The 23,678-nt window shown below is 34.3% G+C and overlaps 1 protein-coding gene across 1 annotated transcript in view; it reads right to left on the bottom strand.

Annotated features, from left to right (window-relative positions):
• LOC111043638 (nephrin) overlaps nt 1–23,678 on the bottom strand; it is a 125,723-nt gene that overhangs the window by 64,136 nt on the left and 37,909 nt on the right. The window contains exons 2-3 of the mRNA XM_039426294.1: nt 13,613–13,724; nt 4,779–4,987 (exon numbers count right to left, since the gene is read on the bottom strand). Of these exons, the coding sequence (XP_039282228.1) occupies nt 4,779–4,987; nt 13,613–13,724 (321 nt within the window). The remainder of the gene's footprint in view (nt 1–4,778; nt 4,988–13,612; nt 13,725–23,678) is intronic.

Raw genomic sequence — 23,678 nt, 5'->3', positions numbered from 1 at the left:
TGTTAGTTAATAATATGGAAGATAAGAGTGTTAGTGAATATTATCAGCATAATATAAGCAATAAGGAAACTTAGCAATGTGGATGATGTGCTTTCAGACTCGTATATTGTGCAATATCAATAAAAACCAGCATTATCGATCAACTGTGTCTCAATAGCTATCAATATTATTTATATATATATGATGTGTCAACAGCAATATATTATGATAACCACAGAAAATATATTCTCTAAACTATAAACTAAGAATAGATAAAACCATCAAATACATGAAAAATAGAAAATTTTAAATATAATTGTGAAAATTATTTAAAATATATTACAGACTAGACGTCAGGCTCGCTTCGCTCGCCATATCCGTCTAGCCAGGGGGCTCCGCCCCCTGGACCCCCGACTGGGTCGTCCAAAAATGAGATCAGCAGGCTCGCTTCGCTCGCCTGCATTTTTCATTTGAGCATTTTTATCATATGTTAGGACGATCCAGTCGGGGGTCCAGTCTAAACGTCTGGCTAAACGGATATGGCGAGCGAAGCAAGCCTGACGGCTGGTAATATAATATTCCCAGGAATAGCTCTGATTGAAGTACCAGTGCCCAATCAATTTTCCCGCGATAAATGCATTTCAATCTTCAACCTGGTGCTAACCTAACAAAGTCAACTCAACCTAATGCCAACCTGACAAAATTATTAATTTAGTTACCAGTTAACAACTGTTTCGAAGAGGTACTCTCTCTAGATTATAGTTCTATATTAACATATGGTATGGACATTTTTCAATTATAATTAAGAGAATAAGAAGAATATACATGCTAAAAGACGAACTTTAAACCCTTGAAACCCAGCCTTAGAGTTAAAATATTTCCAAAAGATTTCTTAGTGCGCCTCTAAAGGGCCAACTGAACATACCTACCAAATTTGAACGTTTTTGGTCCGGTAGATTTTTAGTTCTGCGAGTGAGTGAGTCAATCAGTCAGTCAGTCAGCCAGTCAGTCAGTGAGTGAGTGCCGTTTTTCTTTTATATATATAGATACAATTGATGAACTAAACTTGTGTATATTTATGTATCGTAGATGAAGCGAAAAGTACTGTATCGAGAAACGAAGTATCGATAATCTGTCGGATGTAGATCCATATGGGGTATGCAGTATGGATGTGAATGACGTATTTCCAAGTACACCTCGGGTCACACTATAATATTATGGTGCTTTACAGTGTTTCAGGTTTCCTGTTCTCCACAGAGTGCACCAGTCAGCCCTCAACTCATCCAAGTTCTGAGTGATATCCCTCACATTCATATCATTGAAAACAATATTTCTAGGAATCGCAGACCCCGGTAAACTTCAATCCCTTTCAATTACATTGAACACCCAGCTGAAAAAGGCTTGATATACATTCCTTTTTTCGCAGTTACTTCAAGGGAGGCTGTTATCTCCATTTCGGAATCTCCTCGCTGTTATTTTTCTGGGAAGTGTCATTTGAAAATATTGAAGGAGTTTTCCGAATTTCCCGCTCTACATGAGCATGGTTTTTTTTAGTTAATAATCTGTATAATCAGATACATTTATCTTTATTTGTAGATAGGATGCAATTTATATTTTACAGGCAGGTGATAATACAAGGGCACGGAGCAGTAATGGCTCAGCCTCTTGATTATTAAGTTCATCTCGAGAACACTCAGCACTAGGTAATTATGAAGCTTGAAAGCTCAATTTGGACGTTGACAGTGCTCGGGAGACTATTACGCAATTTGGGAGTTGAATTCCCTGCACGCCCTTGAGTGAGCTCTGAGATGCAGTGATGAATGAATACTGTTCAGATATTCGCTCAACTCATCAACGGCCTGATGATGAAAAAGCTCACAAGCTGCTCGGAATAAGCCAAAATAATATTGCTCGCTAATCCACTTTCTAGGAATCGAGGTGTCGGAACTACAACCCACCCGCAAATATGACCTCATCCTCCTGGTCTTCCTCTCTTTCATCTCGATATGCTCGTATTTAGATGTCACGAAAAGCTATTTCATCGCATTTGGCCGAAAATCTAGCTCAAACACTTGAGAAACAACGTAGGCCGGAAAATCCTTGGAGACCGGAAATGCTATTAGTGTCTATATATATAAAAGCGAAATGGCACAGACTGACTGACTGACTCACTCACTCACTCACTCGCAGAACTAAAAATCTACCGGACCAAAAACGTTCAAATTTGGTAGGTATGTTCAGTTGGCTCTTTAGAGGCGCACTAAGAAATCTTTTGGCGATATTTTAACTCTAAGGGTTGTTTTTAAGGGTTTAAAGTTCGTCTTTTAGCATGTATATTCTTGTTATTCCAATATCTTAAAATTATAATTGAAATGTCCATATCATATATGTTAATATAGAACTATAATTTAGAGAGAGTTGTTCTGGTAACTAAATTAAAAATTTTGTCAGGTTGGCATTAAGTTGAGTTGACTTTGTTAGGTTGGCACCAAGTTGAAGATTGAAATGCATTTATCCAGGACCTCCTAAATACCAATTAATCCAATTAGCCAAAATTAGCGTTTTCTCAGCTTTTCTGCGTTTCCTCACCTTTTTCAATAATTGATGGAAATATATTAAAAAAAATTCAGTATACAGTTTTAGCTGAGGTGGAAGAATTTTGGTCGCCAAAGATACGCAGATATAGTAACAGGTGTTTTTCGAAATCAAATTGACATAATACGTTCAAATTCGGTACAGAGGTTCCGCTGAGGTCTACATGCAGGCGAGCGAAGCGAGCCCGCTGATCTCATTTTTGGACAATCCAGTCGGGGGTCCAGGATTCGGTACAGAGGTTCCGCTGAGGTCTACATGCAGGCGAACGAAGCGAGCCCGCTGATCTCATTTTTGGGCGATCCAATCGGGGGTCCAGGGGGCGGAGCCCCCTGGCTAGACGGATATGGCGAGCGAAGCGAGCCTGACGGCTAGTTATTGATTGATAAGTTCAAGTTCCAAGGTAAGTTTCATTCATTACTGTGAACTCAGATTTTTATCCATTTCAGGAAACTCAGTACTTCTTTTAATGAAAATTTCATTCATCACGGTAACTTCATTATTTCATTCATTTTAGGAAACTTAGTAGCAACCGTGAAAAGTGAATATTCGAGTGAAGAGCCTACCGTTTTTTTTTTCATTTAACGAAAAGTTTTTCCTAGAGAGTTGAGTGTTTCAATCAATTTTGATGCAACTAAAGAATTAGGAAAAATTGTTTTCCCATCTCACACATGCTATACCAATTCGGAACATTACCTCAAATACGAGATTATAGATCTACGATCCTAGTAGATACACATCGTAGATTATAATTGAAACAGAATATTGATTAAAAACAACTTGATTTGTCAAAACCACTAATTTATTGATACAATAATTCGAGATTATGGTTTCGTTTGTTACATCATGATCAATTTCGAGTAAACTGAACGTTTGAACATTGCATTGAGCAGCAAAATGTGGCCCTATGAGAGAAGCTCTGTGATTGGCCTTCATTAGCTGTTGACCAATGAAGGTTGAGCTCTGCTGTCACTGGCCGAGACTGGATAACGGTTCTCATGACCATTATTTGAGCCAGTCTAGTAGGCAATTATATACTCCACTCTTCACGGTTAATTAGGTGCTCGAATTTGCTTCAATGAATGAAATACTATCCGTGAAGAAAAAGCTTCTTTGGAAAGTGAATTGAAATTTATAATCAATTCTGATTCAACTTATGAATTGAGATACTTCAATTTGAAAAAGGACACTTGAGAATGACATAGATGTTGGAACTAGTCGTCTTCAATTTGAAAATATTTCAAGGGTACTAGCTATTGACTATAATCAACTACGAATTGGGATAATTTATAATATTGTATTTCTCATCTCTCAGTTAGAACAGAATAATCAACAAGATCTCTTATGAGTAATCTTCAGCATTCTTCTTTGAAAAATTGAGATGATTATGATGCTGTAGTATAGATAGAGCAGGATAACCCATTTAATTCCTTATTCCCAAGCAAAAACACTTCACAAATCAGGATATTTAGCCAATAAATCAAACCTTATAATCTTGAGCAGTCTTATTTGATGAATAATTGGAAATATGAGATAAATATGTAGTGTAGTTGGAACAGAATATTTAATTCAATTCTTCACTTCCAAGCAAAAACACTCTTCAAATCAACATAGTCAACCAATAGATCTCTTCTAATATTATTTAGAACTCTTATTTGGAGAATTGAAAATATTAGATGATTATGATGCTTTTGTATAGTTGGAGTAGAATATTCCATTCAATTCCTTATTGCAAAAAACATTCTACAAATAAACATCGACAACCAATATCTTATTATCTTTATCAGTCTTCTTTGAAAAACTTTAAATACGAGACGATTACGATGTTGCAATAGGCTTGAAGTTGGAAAAGAAATATTCAATTCAATTCTTCACTTTCAAGGAAAAGCACTCTACAAGTCAACATAGTCAACCCTTATTATCTTTGACATAGTCAAAAGATCCCTTATAATCAAATCAAATCAAATAGAGTTTTATTCAATGATATCACTTACATGACAAATTCTATTATGCAAATGATATTACAGATCAATGAATACAATACTGTTTGCTTAAGAAAAATCTTGTCTGCAAACAGGAGTGAAATACATTCAGAACTCAACTAAAAATGCTTATCTATTTAATAATCCTCAGCCGTCTTCTTTGAAAAATTGAAAATATGAGATTATTATGAAGGTGTAGTGAGAAAGTCTCAAGTTTTCTCTCACCTGTTACAGTGAGATTGAAGAAAGAGTTTCTAGTCGGCGTGTGATAAAAATCGATGCGACACTTGATCTGGCCCCCATCCGCCTCCATGACAGACTCGAGGACGAGGTAGGAGTCGGCTGGCGTAACCGTGTACTGAGCTCTGTCGATTATATCCTCGGCAGCCCAATGCTTTGCATCCTCCAGTTCACCGCCATCTCGCAAGTCATAGCTGCAAAAATGAGAAAAAAACTTGATACTCCGCTGGGAAATCACAAAGAACGCCTCGTGAAGAAAGGTGATTCGTAGAGAAATATGATATCCTAAAACCTAGATAGATGATTATGTTTTCGATTTCGCTTAATGCTGCACTGGAGTCGTGATTATTGAAATGAATGAAAATTTGACTTCACTTTTATAGATATATGGTTATTTCACTTTCTTTCTGTTGGGGCTACTATTAAATACCAAGAAATAGAAATCCAAGTATCCTTCTCCAAAGAATTGTTCACTTACAACATTTTTCGACATATGTCATTATCAAGTGAACGAACAAGCAGTAAGTATACAAGATTTGACTTCACTTTTATAGATATATGGTTATTTCACTTTCTTTCTGTTGGGGCTACTATTAAATATCAAGAAATAGAAATCCAAGTATCCTTCTTCAAAGAATTGTTTTACTTACAACATTTTTTGACATATGTCATCATCAAGTGAACGAACAAGCAGTAAGTGAAAACGCTTATTTTCATTTACTTGATAATGACATGAATGTCGAAACATGTCGTAAGCAGTTTAAAAAAAAGATACTTAGATTTTTATTTCTTGATATAAATTATTAATTTCGATCCTGCAATGGTGTCGACATTACTAAAATGGATGAGCCTTTCACATTACATCTCTAGATAGATGATCATGTTTAATACTGCAATGATGTCGTCATTACTAGAATGAATTAACACTCCATCAACATTCATTTATAGATGAATTATTATGTTTTTAAATTTGCTGCACTTGGGTTGTCATTACTAAAATGAATCCACTTTACATTTCTCTAGTGACAACAATCTGGTGATAATTGTTCAATCAATAATGAGTGATTTATTTATTTATTTTTCCCATTCATTAATAATCACAAATAATACTTCACAATTTTATGATCAGGAGTAGACAACAGGCATAGCTCAAAACTGTCTCTCTCTCTCTCTCTCTCTCTCTCCCAAATTTCTATGAATAAGTCCGGGTTCCCACTTATCAGAAAGTAATCGGCACAGTGAGAACATAATTTCCATTATCACTGATTTGACTAATTTATATAAATAATTCCAGCAAGTATCAAATTATCAAATGTAGCTGAAGGTAGCTACGAAATGTAGTAGGTAGCTACGAAAAGATGCCCGATTTTCAAGGATTGAAGAACTTTCAAAGTAGCAAAAATATCTAAAGAGTAGTGGATTGATACGAGAAGATTGATGTACGATTATTGAAGATTGTGAATGTAGTTGAGAAAGTCTCCAAGCAGATAATATAGTCAAAGGGAAGTAGATAACGTAGCCAAAGGGAAGTAGATGACGTAGCCAAAGGGAAGTGGATAACTACGAGGAAAACGTTTGAATGATTAAGTAATTCATTTTCGAGATTGCGATTTCATTATTATTGAGATAATATCATATTCAAGTGAAACAAAAAAGCTCATCTCAGTTGTTATATCTGATTCAACAACAAGTTATGGTGATTCTAGTTATTAATTGCCATTGATTGTATTAAGTATTTTTATGGATTCTTATGAGGAGATTTGAAAAGAGATTTTAGCTGTGAGCTTCACGCTTCTAATTTATTTATCTCTCCACATTCATAGATGATTCATGATTCCCATTTGTCATATTATGAATATCAGATGAAAAGTTGACTAGTACAGATCGAAATTCATCATTTGTATTGGAAAATTACCTCTATATAGCTTCCAGAATGGAAACTGGAACTTTATACTAGCAGTAACACCTTTAGAAATAACAATTTACTTGTGTAAAGAATTACTGTTTCCTCCAGAGTGAAAAGTAAAACTTTACTACCAGTAACAGTAGCCTACAGTGTTTTGGAATCTGTGAACTTATAAATTCAAAATTCAAACTTATCCATTTGCTCCAGTGAGACTTCACTAATTTGAAGACTGTTGAGTTTTGAGCACACACTGCTCTCATGTGGACACTTAAAAATTTTGTCAGGTTGGCATTAAGTTGAGTTGACTTTGTTAGGTTGGCACCAAGTTGAAGATTGAAATGCATTTATCCAGGACCTCCTAAATACCAATTAATCCAATTAGCCAAAATTAGCGTTTTCTCAGCTTTTCTGCGTTTCCTCACCTTTTTCAATAATTGATGGAAATATATTAAAAAAAATTCAGTATACAGTTTTAGCTGAGGTGGAAGAATTTTGGTCGCCAAAGATACGCAGATATAGTAACAGGTGTTTTTCGAAATCAAATTGACATAATACGTTAAAATTCGGTACAGAGGTTCCGCTGAGGTCTACATGCAGGCGAGCGAAGCGAGCCCGCTGATCTCATTTTTGGACAATCCAGTCGGGGGTCCAGGATTCGGTACAGAGGTTCCGCTGAGGTCTACATGCAGGCGAACGAAGCGAGCCCGCTGATCTCATTTTTGGGCGATCCAGTCGGGGGTCCAGGGGGCGGATCCCCCTGGCTAGACGGATATGGCGAGCGAAGCGAGCCTGACGGCTAGTTATTGATTGATAAGTTCAAGTTCCAAGGTAAGTTTCATTCATTACTGTGAACTCAGATTTTATCCATTTCAGGAAACTCAGTACTTCTTTTAATGAAAATTTCATTCATCACGGTAACTTCATTATTTCATTCATTTTAGGAAACTTAGTAGCAACCGTGAAAAGTGAATATCGAGTGAAGAGCCTACCGTTTTTTTTTCATTTAACGAAAAGTTTTTCCTAGAGAGTTGAGTGTTTCAATCAATTTTGATGCAACTAAAGAATTAGGAAAAATTGTTTTCCCATCTCACACATGCTATACCAATTCGGAACATTACCTCAAATACGAGATTATAGATCTACGATCCTAGTAGATACACATCGTAGATTATAATTGAAACAGAATATTGATTAAAAACAACTTGATTTGTCAAAACCACTAATTTATTGATACAATAATTCGAGATTATGGTTTCGTTTGTTACATCATGATCAATTTCGAGTAAACTGAACGTTTGAACATTGCATTGAGCAGCAAAATGTGGCCCTATGAGAGAAGCTCTGTGATTGGCCTTCATTAGCTGTTGACCAATGAAGGTTGAGCTCTGCTGTCACTGGCCGAGACTGGATAACGGTTCTCATGACCATTATTTGAGCCAGTCTAGTAGGCAATTATATACTCCACTCTTCACGGTTAATTAGGTGCTCGAATTTGCTTCAATGAATGAAATACTATCCGTGAAGAAAAAGCTTCTTTGGAAAGTGAATTGAAATTTATAATCAATTCTGATTCAACTTATGAATTGAGATACTTCAATTCGAAAAAGGACACTTGAGAATGACATAGATGTTGGAACTAGTCGTCTTCAATTTGAAAATATTTCAAGGGTACTAGCTATTGACTATAATCAACTACGAATTGGGATAATATATTGCATCTCTCAACTCTCAGTTAGAAAAGAATAATCAACAAGATCTCTTATGAGTAATCTTCAGCATTCTTCTTTGAAAAATTGAGATGATTATGATGCTGTAGTATAGTTGGAGCAGGATAATCCATTTAATTCCTTATTCCCAAGCAAAAACACTTCACAAATCAGGATATTTAGCCAATAAATCAAACCTTATAATCTTGAGCAGTCTTATTTGATTAATAATTGGAAATATGAGATAAATATGTAGTGTAGTTGGAACAGAATATTCAATTCAATTTTTCACTTCCAAGCAAAAACAATCTTCAAATCAACATAGTCAACCAATAGATCTCTTCTAATATTATTTAGAACTCTTATTTGGAGAATTGAAAATATTAGATGATTATGATGCTTTTGTATAGTTGGAGTAGAATATTCCATTCAATTCCTTATTGCAAAAAACATTCTACAGATAAACATCTACAACCAATATCTTATTATCTTCAGCAGTCTTTCTTTGAAAAATTTTAAATACGAGTCATTATCGAATGCTGCAACAGGCTTGAAGTTGGAAAAGAAATATTCAATTCAATTCTTCACTTTCAAGGAAAAACACTCTACAAGTCAACTTAGTCAACCCTTATTATCTTTGACATAGTCAAAAGATCCCTTATAATCAAATCAAATCAAATAGAGTTTTATTCAATGATATCACTTACATGACAAATTCTATTATGCAAATGATATTACAGATCAATGAATACAATACTGTTTGCTTAAGAAAAATCTTGTCTGCAAACAGGAGTGAAATACATTCAGAACTCAACTAAAAATGCTTATCTATTTAATAATCCTCAGCCGTCTTCTTTGAAAAATTGAAAATATGAGATTATTATGAAGGTGTAGTGAGAAAGTCTCAAGTTTTCACTCACCTGTTACAGTGAGATTGAAGAAAGAGTTTCTAGTCGGCGTGTGATAAAATCGATGCGACACTTGATCTGGCCCCATCTGCCTCCATGATAGACTCGAGGACGAGGTAGGAGTCGGCTGGCGTAACCGTGTACTGAGCTCTGTCGATTATATCCTCGGCAGCCCAATGCTTTGCATCCTCCAGTTCACCCCCATCTCGCAAGTCATAGCTGCAAAAATGAGAAAAAAAACTTGATACTCCGCTGGGAAATCACAAAGAACGCCTCGTGAAGAAAGGTGATTCGTAGAGAAATATGATATTCTAAAACCTAGATAGATGATTATGTTTTCAATTTCGCTTAATGCTGCACTGGAGTCGTGATTATTGAAATGAATGAAATTTTGACTTCACTTTTATAGATATATGGTTATTTCACTTTCTTTCTGTTAGGGCTACTATTAAATACCAAGAAATAGAAATCCAAGTATCCTTCTTCAAAGAATTGTTTACTTACAACATTTTTCGACATATGTCATTATCAAGTGAACGAACAAGCAGTAAGTATACAAGATTTGACTTCACTCTAATATATATATATATATATATATATATATATATATGGTTATTTCACTTTTTTCCTGTTAGGGCTACTATTAAATATCAATAAATAGAAATCCAAGTATCCTTCTTCAAAGAATTGTTTTACTTACAACATTTTTTGACATATGTCATCATCAAGTGAACGAACAAGCAGTAAGTATACAAGATTTGACTTCACTTTAATATATATATATATAATATATATATATATATATATATATATATATATATATATATATATATTATATATATATATATATATATATATATGGTTATTTCACTTTTTTCCTGTTAGGGCTACTATTAAATATCAATAAATAGAAATCCAAGTATCCTTCTTCAAAGAATTGTTTTACTTACAACATTTTTTGACATATGTCATCATCAAGTGAACGAACAAGTAAGTATACAGTAAGTATACAAGATTTGACTTCACTTTAATATATATATATATATGGTTATTTCACTTTTTTCCTGTTAGGGCTACTATTAAATATCAAGAAATAGAAATCCAAGTATCCTTCTTCAAAGAATTGTTTCACTTACAACATTTTTTGACATATGTCATCATCAAGTGAACGAACAAGCAGTAAGTGAAAACGCTTATTTTCATTTACTTGATAATGACATGAATGTCGAAACATGTCGTAAGCAGTTTAAAAAAAAGATACTTAGATTTTTATTTCTTGATATAAATTATTAATTTCGATCCTGCAATGGTGTCGACATTACTAAAATGGATGAGCCTTTCACATTACATCTCTAGATAGATGATCATGTTTAATATTGCAATGATGTCGTCATTACTAGAATGAATTAACACTCCATCAACATTCATTTATAGATGAATTATTATGTTTTTAAATTTGCTGCACTTGGATTGTCATTACTAAATGAATCCACTTTACATTTCTCTAGTGACAACAATCTGGTGATAATTGTTCAATCAATAATGAGTGATTTATTTATTTATTTTTCCCATTCATTGATAATCACAAATAATACTTCACAATTTTATGATCAGGAGTAGACAACAGGCATAGCTCAAAACTGTCTCTCACTCTCTCTCTCTCTCTCTCTCTCTCTCTCTCTCTCTCCCAAACTTCTATGAATAAGTCCGGGTTCCCACTTATCAGAAAGTAATCGGCACAGTGAGAACATAATTTCCATTATCACTGATTTGAATCATTTATATGAATAATTCCAGCAAGTTTCAAATTAGCAAATATAGCTGAAGTTAGCTACAAAATGTAGTAGGTAGCCACGAAAAGATCAATACCCGATTTTTAAGGATTGAAGAACTTTCAAAGTAGCAAAAGTATCTAGAGAGTGGTAGATTGATACGATAAGATTGATGTGCGATTATTAAAGATTGTGAATGTAGTTGAAAAAGTTTCCGAGCAGATAATGTAGTCAAAGGGAAGTAGATAACGTAGCCAAAGGGAAGTAGATGACGTAGCCAAAGGGAAGTGGATAACTACGAGGAAAACGTTTGAATGATTGAGTAATTCATTTTCGAGGATGCAATTTCATTATTGAGATAATATCATATTCAGGTGAGACAAAAAAGCTCATCTCAGTTGTTATATCTGATTCAACAACAAGTTATGGTGATTCTAGTTATTCATTGCCATTGATCGTATTAAGTATTTTTATGGATTCTTATGAGGAGATTTGAAAAGAGATTTATAGCTGTGAGCTTCACGCTTCTAATTTATTTATCTCTCCACATTCATGATTCCCATTTGTCATATTATGAATATCAGATGAAAAGTTGACTAGTACAGACCGAAATTCATCATTTGTATTGGAAAATTACCTCTATATAGCTTCCAGAATGGAAACTGGAACTTTATACTAGCAGTGTAAAGGAATAACAATTCATTTGTGTAAAGAATTACTGTTTCCTCCAGAGTGAAAACTAAAACTTTACTACCAGTAACAGTAGCCTACAGTGTTTTGAAATCTGTGAACTTATAAATTCAAAATTCAAACTTATCCATTTGCTCCAGTGAGCCTTCACCAATTTGAAGACTGTTGAGTTTTGAGCACACACTGCTCTCATGTGGACACTTAAAACTTTCCTTCTATACTAAGAAGACAACCAAAGTTTGGTCCTATTTTCCTGTTCTACCTAATTGAACGACACAAAATGTTGACATGGGGCTCTTAACTAGTAACAAGGTAACCAACTACTACAGTGTACTTCTGCTTAGTTAATTTCTCCTCAACCCTACAAACTTTCGAATATTTGATCCATTGAAAATCGCAATTTTGTTCAGAAGGTTACGAGTTTACAAGCTTACAAGTGTTGGAAGTCAGAGTCTTAAAAATCATTCCATAGGTGTTCATTCAATCGTCATTCAAATCATTCCACTATTTATCCACGTGCCGTTAGCACAGTATCAGTTAAAACTAAATTTTATTTCAAACTGATCCATATCAAGTGTCGTTCATTAGAATGTGGTTCATTTCGAGTTTAAACCACCGGCTGATTGAATTCAGTTTAAACTGAATTTGCAAACAGCCCTATATTATATATCTCTATGAGATTTACTCATATTTATATTGATTGAAACTAAATCAAAGATTCTAGTAACTATAGAGACTATCAAAGATAGGCCTACAGATACATTTGATAGTAACTTTGTTTTACTATCAAAAATATAGTAACTGAATGGAGACTCATGGATTTGAGTCTAATGAGAAACTAACTTTATCCTTAAAAAAGGTAATTCGATTTTAGTGACCATGATGATGATGATGATGATCATCATCATCATCATCATCACGATGGTTATCTATTCCAATTCTTCTCTCATCCTCAATAATCACTAAATCATTCAAGGAATATTGACGATTTTGTAGTAGGTGCAATTTTGTGAAAATTTATAACAATATTATTATTTGATTAATATTTGAGAAAGACTTGAAAACCAGTTTCTGAATCGAAATTCTTCGAAAATGCTCTCACTGTTAATCAATCCGGACTATTCTCAGTTTCACATTTTAATTAGTAGGCCTAGTCTTTTGGGAATCAAATTAAGCTTCAATATTCATAGTAATAGTATCTGGTAAGACTATCAACATTCTAATAATTATTGATAACTCGACTCAATTATATCGGTAGCTTGCCAATTTCGTAGGAAAACAGATGCTCGAGGGGAATATTCCATAGCATTTACAATATTCCTCTCTCTTCGTAGGTTGCGTCTAATAAGCTTAGGAGAGAAGAGAGAGTATGTTATCGATGCAACGTAAACTGGGCTACAATTTCCAACAGCAAACAAGCAAACCTATAAGGCTTTTCCTTGTTGGCGGGCTTAGGGACTTGTGTTCTCAGCATAAATGATTTATTTGCATCCTTAGCCTACGGCAATCTAATTACAGTGAGATACAACAATTTGCCAATAAGAAACTCAAGCTACCAAATTAAACAATATTTACAGAATATTCTCAGGTAATCAGAATACCTTTTCTGATTACTATTGCTCAAGACGTCGAGTAGAGGAAAGGTGAAGAGTACCATAATACGCTATAACGAGTTGGTGACCTTGTGAAAGTCGGTGCTGGTGATCTTTTGACATGGTCAGCAACTATTTGGTGTTGGTGACTGAATAAGCTTATAAGCAATTCCCCATCTATAAAAATATTGAATTGAGATAGAATTAAATTTTTGAGAATAAGCAAGTGGGAAAGTGAGTGTTACCTGTAAATCGGTATTTCACCCTTGAACCAGATGACCAGAGCCATTGTATCATCAGGAGTGACTGAGCTGATGTTGCAGGGAAATTTCGCATTTCCTCCCACCACAGCTTCAACTGCAACATAAGAAAATTGGAAGATTGAAAACTGTAGCATAATCAGAAGTAACTTGAAATAAGATGAGAGAATAATGAGAATATTATTAGCGAAAAATTAATATGCGAAAAATTAATATGCGAAAAATTTTTGATACGTTAATCATTTCCACAGTCTTGCATATTTAAAGTTGCGTATCTTGTGAAACACTTCATATAAAAAATCGAAAAAGTAGTCAAGGTTGTAAAGAATTTTCTCCTCTTTTCGCTCCCATGAATCGTTTTCCTGATTTCAATACCGTTCAAAAGTTGCAGCCAATTGAAAAAATGATTATTTTCATTTTATTATTTTTTCTGCGATTTTACGGTTATTCAAGAGTCTCTAAAACGAGTAAGATACATGATAGAAACTTGCGATTGGTCTTAAATGAAAGAGATTCACATGTTATATAAGCTACGTTGCCTCAAACTCATTTTGCATGACTGTTTATTATCGAAAGACTGTCGAGACTGTTAAAATGAGGAAAATATTGCAAATTTCTTGATTTTTTGAATCGAACGTATCCTACCTCACGATTATATTTTTACAAAATTTATTTACCTCACATGGAAGAGGAAATTCTGTTCTTCAAATCAAGACCAATTACCATTTTTTATCATTTCGGGTTACCGAGATACACAGTTTTGAATATAGAAATTGGCCATTTTCAGTGTATTCAAATACACTGGGGCTAAGGGCTAAAATACACTAAAAAATGATTTTTTTATTTTTCCAAATAACACACTGGGGCTAGGGGCTAAAATACACTAAAAAATGATTTTTTTATTTTTCCATCAAATTTCAGTTATGATATATGATTTGAACCGCCTTGACGAGCTGAGAAGAATGAGCTGTCGTACGAGGAGATCTGATCATTCTGTCAAAAGTTATACGTGTTTAAAGTTTTGATCCTTGACGTATCCTTGACGTACCCCCCCCCCCACTGGGAAATACTGAAATTAAATGATTCTAATGGGTGATTCTCATAGAAAAAACCCTCGTGAGATGATTTCAGCTGAAATATGTATGTTTTTGTTAGGAAGGCCTAGAAAAGGTATTATAATGAAAAATTTGTATTTTGGCTGTAGGACATGATTTTCTATTTTTGGGTGTATTCCCCCTCCCCCCACTACTAAATTCGAAAATTCCTGAGGAATCCTGTTCATAATGAATTTTTCTTTCACGTGATGTGTGGTTTTTCATCTATACTAGAGAAATATCCAAGTTGTATAGGGTAGAAGTGGTAGGTTTGCATAATTTTGAAAACCCCTTAAAAAATACCCCTTTTTTGAAAATTCGTAGTTCCGGAACCAGAAATGGTAGAATCCTGCGTGACCACTCAATTTATTGGAAATTCTTCTCTTCAATTTTGGCAAGAATGATTTTTCTTGAGAAACTTAAGGTTTACGAGATAAAATGGGAAAATTTTAAAAAGTCCGAAATGTTGGGGGTTTATGGGGGTTTTGGGGGTGATGCCGCCCTCTGGCGTGTCAGAAAATTTCAGATTCGAATTGAGCGCCCCAAAATACATATAGAACCGTCGAGAAAAATTCTTTCGGGGCTGTTTCCTGAAAAACGACCATTTGACTGGACTATAACTACCAATTTGATATAGTAAATTTCTGAGAATTTGTTCATAGTGATGTTGAATCACTGCAATATATCTGAAATACATTGAACTCTCTACGAGTTCCATTCTCACTGAGAGGCCGACTTTAGAATATTTCCTACTACATTACATTCATTAGTTTGAGTTATGAGACAAACAAAATTACACTCGCATTCCTCAACGGAAACTGCATGAATTAAATCAATGCATAATCTACAATATGACACTAAATTCAAGTTTTTTCGATGTAATAAATAAATTATATAGTTGGTAGTACGATCATGAATCGGAATATGAAGCCGTACCTAACTGGTTGAATTTATTATCTCGGTACCATAATGGCCGGTTAAGAGACGATTGGTGAAGCAAATAACCATTACAGGCTATTTTCTTGAAAGGGCGAGCTCTTAGATCAGACTTTCTTTCTCTTTTCACGAGCAACTAATGGCCGGTATCCTCAACCGAGTTATTCTCCATTTCTCCACCAACGCACATAAGCAGAGCAAAACGAAGTCGGAGTAGTGGAGTAGTGACTACCCCGAATTCAGAAAACTGTCGACCATTTATTGTTCAATCCTCCACGGTAAATATTTTATCCTCCTCATCCTCCAAAATCCGTTTGTGCTGGCAAACATATCTATTTCAATGCCTATGGGGATGTGGAGTCAACTTATAAGAAGCAAGAATTGGCTACATTCCACTTTAATAACGACATTAATATCACATCATCGAATTTATGACATCCCAAGCAACAAAAAGATGATTCCGATCACTTTTTTGTAAGAAGCTTGGCGCATGAGAATGGGTTTATAAAGTAACTCGTATCGTAGGATAACCAATCTAAGTATCTTTACTCCATGCTTGTATGTAATGATTCTTTTGGTAGTCTCAATGCAGAGAATTTAAGTGTAGTGTTAAAACATTTTTTCAAGCGTTTCCTCTACAATAAGTGATAGTTAGGTACTAGATACTAGCAGATATGACAGGAATAATAATATAGTTTTCTTTACTCTATGATACTAGGTACTAAGAGAATAACGGTTTGAGTCAGACTTTTATTCAATCGAATAAAAAAAACAGAAATGAGTTGGAATTATTATAATTTTGATGGGATCAATATTGCTCATATTTTATAATGCACAAAGTAATTAATGAGAACAGAATTTTACATTCACCGAAAGTCTATTTTATTGAATTCCTACATTGGACAGTTCAATGTTAAACACTTCTGATGTCGATTATAATAATTCTTTATTATATAATATGAAATTAATACATCGGAGTACGATGACTCGATTCCAATCACGTTTAATCGCATTATAAACATTTAGTAAGAATGGAATAGCTGAGCACAAAACACTCTGCTATGATACTCCATGCTTGTATGTGATGATTCTTTTGGTTGTCTCAATGCAGAGAGTTTGAGCGTAGCGTTAAAACATTTTTTTCACGTTTCCTCTACAATAAGTAATAGTAGGTACTAGATTCTAGCAGATATGACAGAAATAATAATATCGTTTTTTTACTCTATGATGGGCTACTAGGTACTAAGAGGATAACTGTTTGAGTTAAACTTTTATTCAATCGAATAGAAAAAAAACACAGAAATGAGTTGGAATTGTCATAATTTCGATGAGATCAACATTGCTCATATTTTATAATGCACAAAGCAATTCATGAGAACAGAATTTTACATTTACCGAAAGTCTATTTTATTGAATTCCTACATTGGACAGTTCAATGTTAAACACTTTTGATGTCGATTATAATAATTCTTCATCTATATAATAAGAGAGAGTAGGGTTGTGTTTGTTCGTGTGTTCGTTTGTTCGTTTGTTCGCATCAAAACATGTCAACTTGTAGATTGCATACCGGAAAAACGGGAATAATTTAGATCACCAAATTTTGGACATAGATTCTAAAAATATCAAAAAAATATCTCGTGCACCTGGAAGCCCAAATTTCAATTTTCCTTCTAGATTTTTCAGAATTAATGTTCAAATTCATCTATGCTACCGTACATGAAGTTCCATTAGGCTACATTGTTGCAGCTCAATTGTGTTTTTTTATGAGGAGGCTACTTATAATGCTTCTACAAGACAATGAATTTTGAACGCCTGTGTAGCGCAACGGTAAAACGCTAGCTTACGGAGCTATGGGTTCCTCGGTTCGAATCCCGATGTTTCTCAATTATTTTTGTTCCTATTTTTTTCCCTCGAAACGTATTATTATAAATTATTATTATAAGGAATTCATTTTTATTACAAATGAACTTGGATTTTATAAAATAATTATTTTTAATGTAAAATTTTGCCACCACTACAATTGAATTGGACATAGTCTTCATGCTGTAGGCCTATCATTGAATTTCATAAGAAAAACATGAATAGATCACAATAAAATAAGTAATAATTTATATTCTTCAGTTATAATGTACTATCAGACACGAATTCCCAGTGAAACGAGTATTTTAGGTATTTTGTTTGGAATTGGGAAAACAAAAGGCTGCCTGATTCAAATTGAGGAGGATCCTAATCGAACTAAAATTCATTGATGTATTGGAAAAATCAATATGATTCTGTGAGGTCTTCAAGTATTATCTATTCTTCAGTTTTCTATACTATAATAAAGGAAAGAACTGGCTTATACACGTGAGGAATAGGGAATTATATGCTTGACGCATCATCACGTCTGAAATATACTCAAATGATTAATTTGAAATTTTGCATTTAGATTCTTAATTAACCGAGGATGGTTATTTATGCCTATTTTCAGTTCTTCAAGATTTCATTACGTCAAGTTTTCAATTTGTCATGCTTCTTTTGAAAGGGACACTAGATGATATGATTGGTATGATATATGATATGAGAGGTATGATTGGGGATCCTATTCGAATAAAAATAACTGATTTTCTGTCGCATCAAAACCGCACTGGAAAGAGCTGGCTCATACACGTACGTGATGTAGGAAAATTATGTTTGACACATCATCACGTCTGAACTACTGGACTGATTGATTTGAAATTTTGCATAAAGATTCTTCATTAACCGAGGATGGTTATAGGCCTATTCTCAAATTTCGAATTTTTTATTTCGTCAAGATTTCATTTTGCAGTTTAAAATAGGCCCTTGCGAAGCACGGGTTACCTACTAGTTATCTTATAAGAAATGAATACATCGAAGTTCGATGATTCGATTCCAATCACTTACATGATAAAAATTTAGTAAGAAAGGAGTAGCTGAGCACCAACCACTCAGCTATGTAGCAGCCCCAGTTTTGCCATTTTTGACACTGCTATATTGGAAGATTCTGTATTATTCACAATACTATACTCTTCAAGACAGATATTCAGTACAGTAACTATATTACCTAATATAGTTACTGTAGTATTCAGTATTCTCACCAAAGTTTGTACAGCTAATAACTTTTTGATGATATTGCCAATGATTAATTTTATTGGTGATGGAAAATTAATAAATTTTCCTTATAAATTAATACATTTTCTTCACAACCCCGATTTTCTACTCGATGATAAAATATCAGCACGGTGAGTTGATGACAAAATGGGGAGTCACCGGCTGCAATATTGGATTGGGTAAAAGTTGTGGAACCTAATAAAGACACGATTCAATTCAGTTGTCGAAATCTATGAGCGAGATATGAAATCACGTACCGGTCTGCAGAAGCCAGATGTGAAGCTGTACTGTCGCACACATGACTCACAAACTCAGTTTTTTCGTAGGTTGCATCGTGCTGATACAAGCACAACTTTATTATTAGGAACACCAGATTCCTACGCTCGTTTTCTTGGAGGGTCCATAATCGAGTCTGGGGCTCATGTAGGTAGATATCTCTAATACTCTCTCATGGAATATTCTTTCCGAAGAATGGATAAATAACTAAATATGAGCTGTAAATAACTAATAGTGAGTAGGTTTTTACTTTCCTTGCCCTATTACCATAGGTGTGTGTGTGTGTGTGTGTGGTGTGTGTGTGTGTGTGGTGTGTGTGTGTGTGTGGTGTGTGTGTGTGTGGTGTGTGTGTGTGTGTGTGTGTGTGGTGTGTGTGTGTGTGTGTGGTGTGTGTGTGTGTGTTGTGTGTGTGTGTGTGTTGTGTGTGTGTGTGGTGTGTGTGTGTGTGCGTGTGTGTGTGTGTGTGTGTGTGTTGTGTGTGTGTGTGTGTGTGTGTGTGGTGTGTGTGTGTGTGTGTGTGTGTGTGTGTGTGTGTGGTGTGGTGTGTGTGTGTGTGGTGTGTGTGTGTGTGTGGTGTGTGTGTGGTGTGTGTGTGTGTGTGGTGTGTGTGTGTGTGTGTGGTGTGTGTGTGTGTGTGTGTGTGTGTTGTGTGTGTGTGTGTGTGTGTGTGTGTGTGTGTGTGTGTGTGTGTGTACACGATATCTCATCTCCCGATCAACGGAATGACTTGAAATTTGGAACTTAAGGTCCTTACTCTATAAGGATCCGACACGAACAATTTTGCAATTTTGATTAAATGCAATTCAAGATGGCGGCTAAAATGGAAAAAATGTTTTCAAAAACAGGGTTTTTCGCGATTTTCTCAAAAACGGCTTCAACGATTTTGATCAAATTTATACCTGAAATAGTCATTGATAAGCTCTATCAACCGCCACAAGTCCCATATCTGTCAAAATTCCAGGAGCTCCGCCCCATCTATGCAAAATTTGATTTTAGATTCTTAATTAACCGAGGATGGTTATTTATGCCTATTTTCAGTTCTTCAAGATTTCATTACGTCAAGTTTTCAATTTGTCATGCTTCTTTTGAAAGGGACACTAGATGATATGATTGGTATGATATATGATATGAGAGGTATGATTGGGGATCCTATTCGAATAAAAATAACTGATTTTCTGTCGCATCAAAACCGCACTGGAAAGAGCTGGCTCATACACGTACGTGATGTAGGAAAATTATGTTGACACATCATCACGTCTGAACTACTGGACTGATTGATTTGAAATTTTGCATAAAGATTCTTCATTAACCGAGGATGGTTATAGGCCTATTCTCAAATTTCGAATTTTTATTTCGTCAAGATTCATTTTGCAGTTTAAAATAGGCCCTTGCGAAGCACGGGTTACCTACTAGTTATCTTATAAGAAATGAATACATCGAAGTTCGATGATTCGATTCCAATCACGTACATGATAAAAATTTAGTAAGAAAGGAGTAGCTGAGCACAAACCACTCAGCTATGTAGCAGCCCCAGTTTTGCCATTTTTGACACTGCTATATTGGAAGATTCTGTATTATTCACAATACTATACTTCAAGACAGATATTCAGTACGTAACATAGGTAATAGGTATATTACCTAATATAGTTACTGTAGTATTCAGTATTCTCACTAAAGTTTGTACAGCTAATAACTTTTTGATGATATTGCCAATGATTAATTTTATTGGTGATGGAAAATTAATGAATTTTCCTTATAAATTAATACATTTTTCTCACAACCCCGATTTTCTACTCGATGATAAAATATCAGCACGGTGAGTTGATGACAAAATGGGGAGTCACCGGCTGCAATATTGGATTGGGTAAAAGTTGTGGAACTTAATAAAGACACGGTTCAATTCAGTTGTCGAAATCTATGAGCGGGATATGAAATCACGTACCGGTCTGCAGAAGCCAGATGTGAAGCTGTACTGTCGCACACATGACTCTCAAACTCAGTTTTTTCGTAGGTTGCTTCGTGCTGATACAAGCACAACTTTATTATTAGGAACACCAGATTCCTACGCTCGTTTTCTTGGAGGGTCCATAATCAAGTCTGGGGCTTATGTAGGTAGATATCTCTAATACTCTCTCATGGAATATTCTTTCCGAAGAATGGATAAATAACTAAATATGAGCTGTAAATAACTTATAGTAAGTAGGTTTTTGATTTTGTATTCAAATTTTCCAAATAAGTGCAATATTTCTAAAGTTTTTAATCTATTGTGATACATTCTGTGATTCATTTAGAGTAAAAATCAACCTTCAAAATTCAAAATTTTCAAATAATTATTCCTGGACCGAAAATCAAGTGACAAAGCTGTGTGTGATTACATAACCTTAACTTTTAAAGAACATTAACATTATTTTTATCAAAATTTTTGAGTGAAATAGTACAGGCTCAGCCTAGTTATTCCTCCAATGTCATAATTGTATCATTATTATAGTGTTTTATAAAATAAATGAATAAAATAAAAAATAAAATGGACATTAATATGTCCAAAGCTCCGCCAATAATTTATGTAGATGCATAACAATATTATCCATAGTTATTCCGAATTGCTTTTCTCATAATTATCATAATATGATAATATGATATTATACAGTTCAATAACTATTTTCTTAGTCTATATTATGTAAATTCATCTATAATTTTGCTGAATTGTAAGCTATTTTATATAAGTGTATAAGCCAGTATAATATTGTAATCTACATGAATAAAGTACTCAATCAATCAATAGAAGATGATATTGTTCCACAGACAATGTACTGAAATCCATATATTGATGGAATGTGGATGAAATCTATATCGCTCCAATCATGTACGCAATACACTGGAAATGGATCAAACTTTGATAATCAGTATAATAGTGCTATGCAGAATGGATTGCTGGTATTATGGTACGATATTGGATGCCATTATGATATATCTTCTATGAATGCCTCTCTGGTTTATTGTATTCAGTCAAGTAGGCAGTTGTAAGCTATCGATGGGCAGTGTTATCGAATTTGTCTGTTTCAATAGAGCTATGCGTTCTATTGTCAAAAGTGAGGATTATTGTTACTCCAGGATTATTATTATTATTATATTATTATTATTATTATTATTATTATTATTATTATATTATTATTATTATTATTTTGTTACTTAGGAAGGATTGTGCCCTTAATTTTTTATTGGTTCATGTGCAATGATATATAGACGTAGATGGGCTATTTTAATTCAATCATAAAAAATGATCTAATCATAAGGTCTTAGATTGTATGCTTAAAAACTCATGACATTCAGGCTAGTTAACATGGATATTATTCGTGCATCTGGAGCTTAACCGTAACATGATAAACTAATCTGGGAACTATCTTCTCAGCATAATGTTGAAGGTGAAACTATTTCTATGCTATTTTGTCATTGAGGCTGACTTTCTTTTTGAATCACTTTGATTCGGAATTATTCAAGATTTTGACTCTTGAAATCGAGGGAGCAGCTCATAGGTGTTCAACTGGATAGGAGTGTTTCAGCAATATTGATCAGATTAGATAAGCGCTGTGTTTTGTCGTGATGGAAAGACGGCTGCTTGGAGTCATCTCTCAATAGAACCCACCAAAACCCATCCTGAACATTATTGTCGTTTTACTTACCTCAATCAAGCTCGATAATAATTGTCCAAGTGAATGACATCTTAAAGGTGCGTACAGATATACGAGCCGCGAACATGAGCAATTCACTTTATCTGTACGCATCTACAGGCTCAACTCACACTTATGCGACTCAGGTCGAGAAGAGACTCGACTCTAGTCGAGAGCATGTATTTTAAATGGTGACGTCGCGGAGACTAGAATCGACTGGTCTGAGTGTCATCATTTGGAAACACTCATGCTCTCGACTAGAGTCGCGTCTCTTCTCGACCTGAGTCGAGTAAGTGTTATTTGAGCCTCACTCCACCGTTTTATGTGGTTAAAAGAGCACATTCATTATATTATCATCATTGAATATCTTGTTTTCGTAATCGGTTTTCTAGTTTATAATTTGTAAATTTCATTGAATATTTAATTAGTTTTATTGTGAATGTTGAAGTTTGATTATTTCTTAAATATTTCTATCACATTTTTACTTTTATTACCATTTTATCATCTCATTATTGTTAATAAGACATTATTAATGAGACAACTATTATTTTCACCACCTTATGACTATTATCACCTTTTCACTAAAACCAGTTTCACATACACTTATATCGATTTTTGAACAGAGATTTTCTGCCGGTAAATTCTATTAGATTGAATGGAACTTGAAAAAAACATGATCACATCATATTATGTTTGTTATGCTCAATTCAATGGAATTTATAATGAAGGCAAAAAAATCATACGAGCAAAATCGATGTGTGTGTGTAACTCCAATCGACACAATTTAATATACATAGAATAAATTAAAACACAAAAAAATCACAATCAAAAATACATTTTCAATCTAAACCAAACTGAGAGTTCGAACCCATTGGTTCACTAGATTGATAAGAACCTAGGCATTATCTCTCTCTCACACACACACTACAGTATTACTCGCACACAAGCCAGATTCAACGTACACAC

The sequence above is a fragment of the Nilaparvata lugens genome, chromosome 4 (genome assembly GCF_014356525.2).
Source record: "Nilaparvata lugens isolate BPH chromosome 4, ASM1435652v1, whole genome shotgun sequence".
Taxonomy (NCBI): domain Eukaryota; kingdom Metazoa; phylum Arthropoda; class Insecta; order Hemiptera; family Delphacidae; genus Nilaparvata; species Nilaparvata lugens.
Note: the sequence above shows the minus strand (reverse complement) of the source record. Positions and strands in the feature narration are given on the sequence as shown.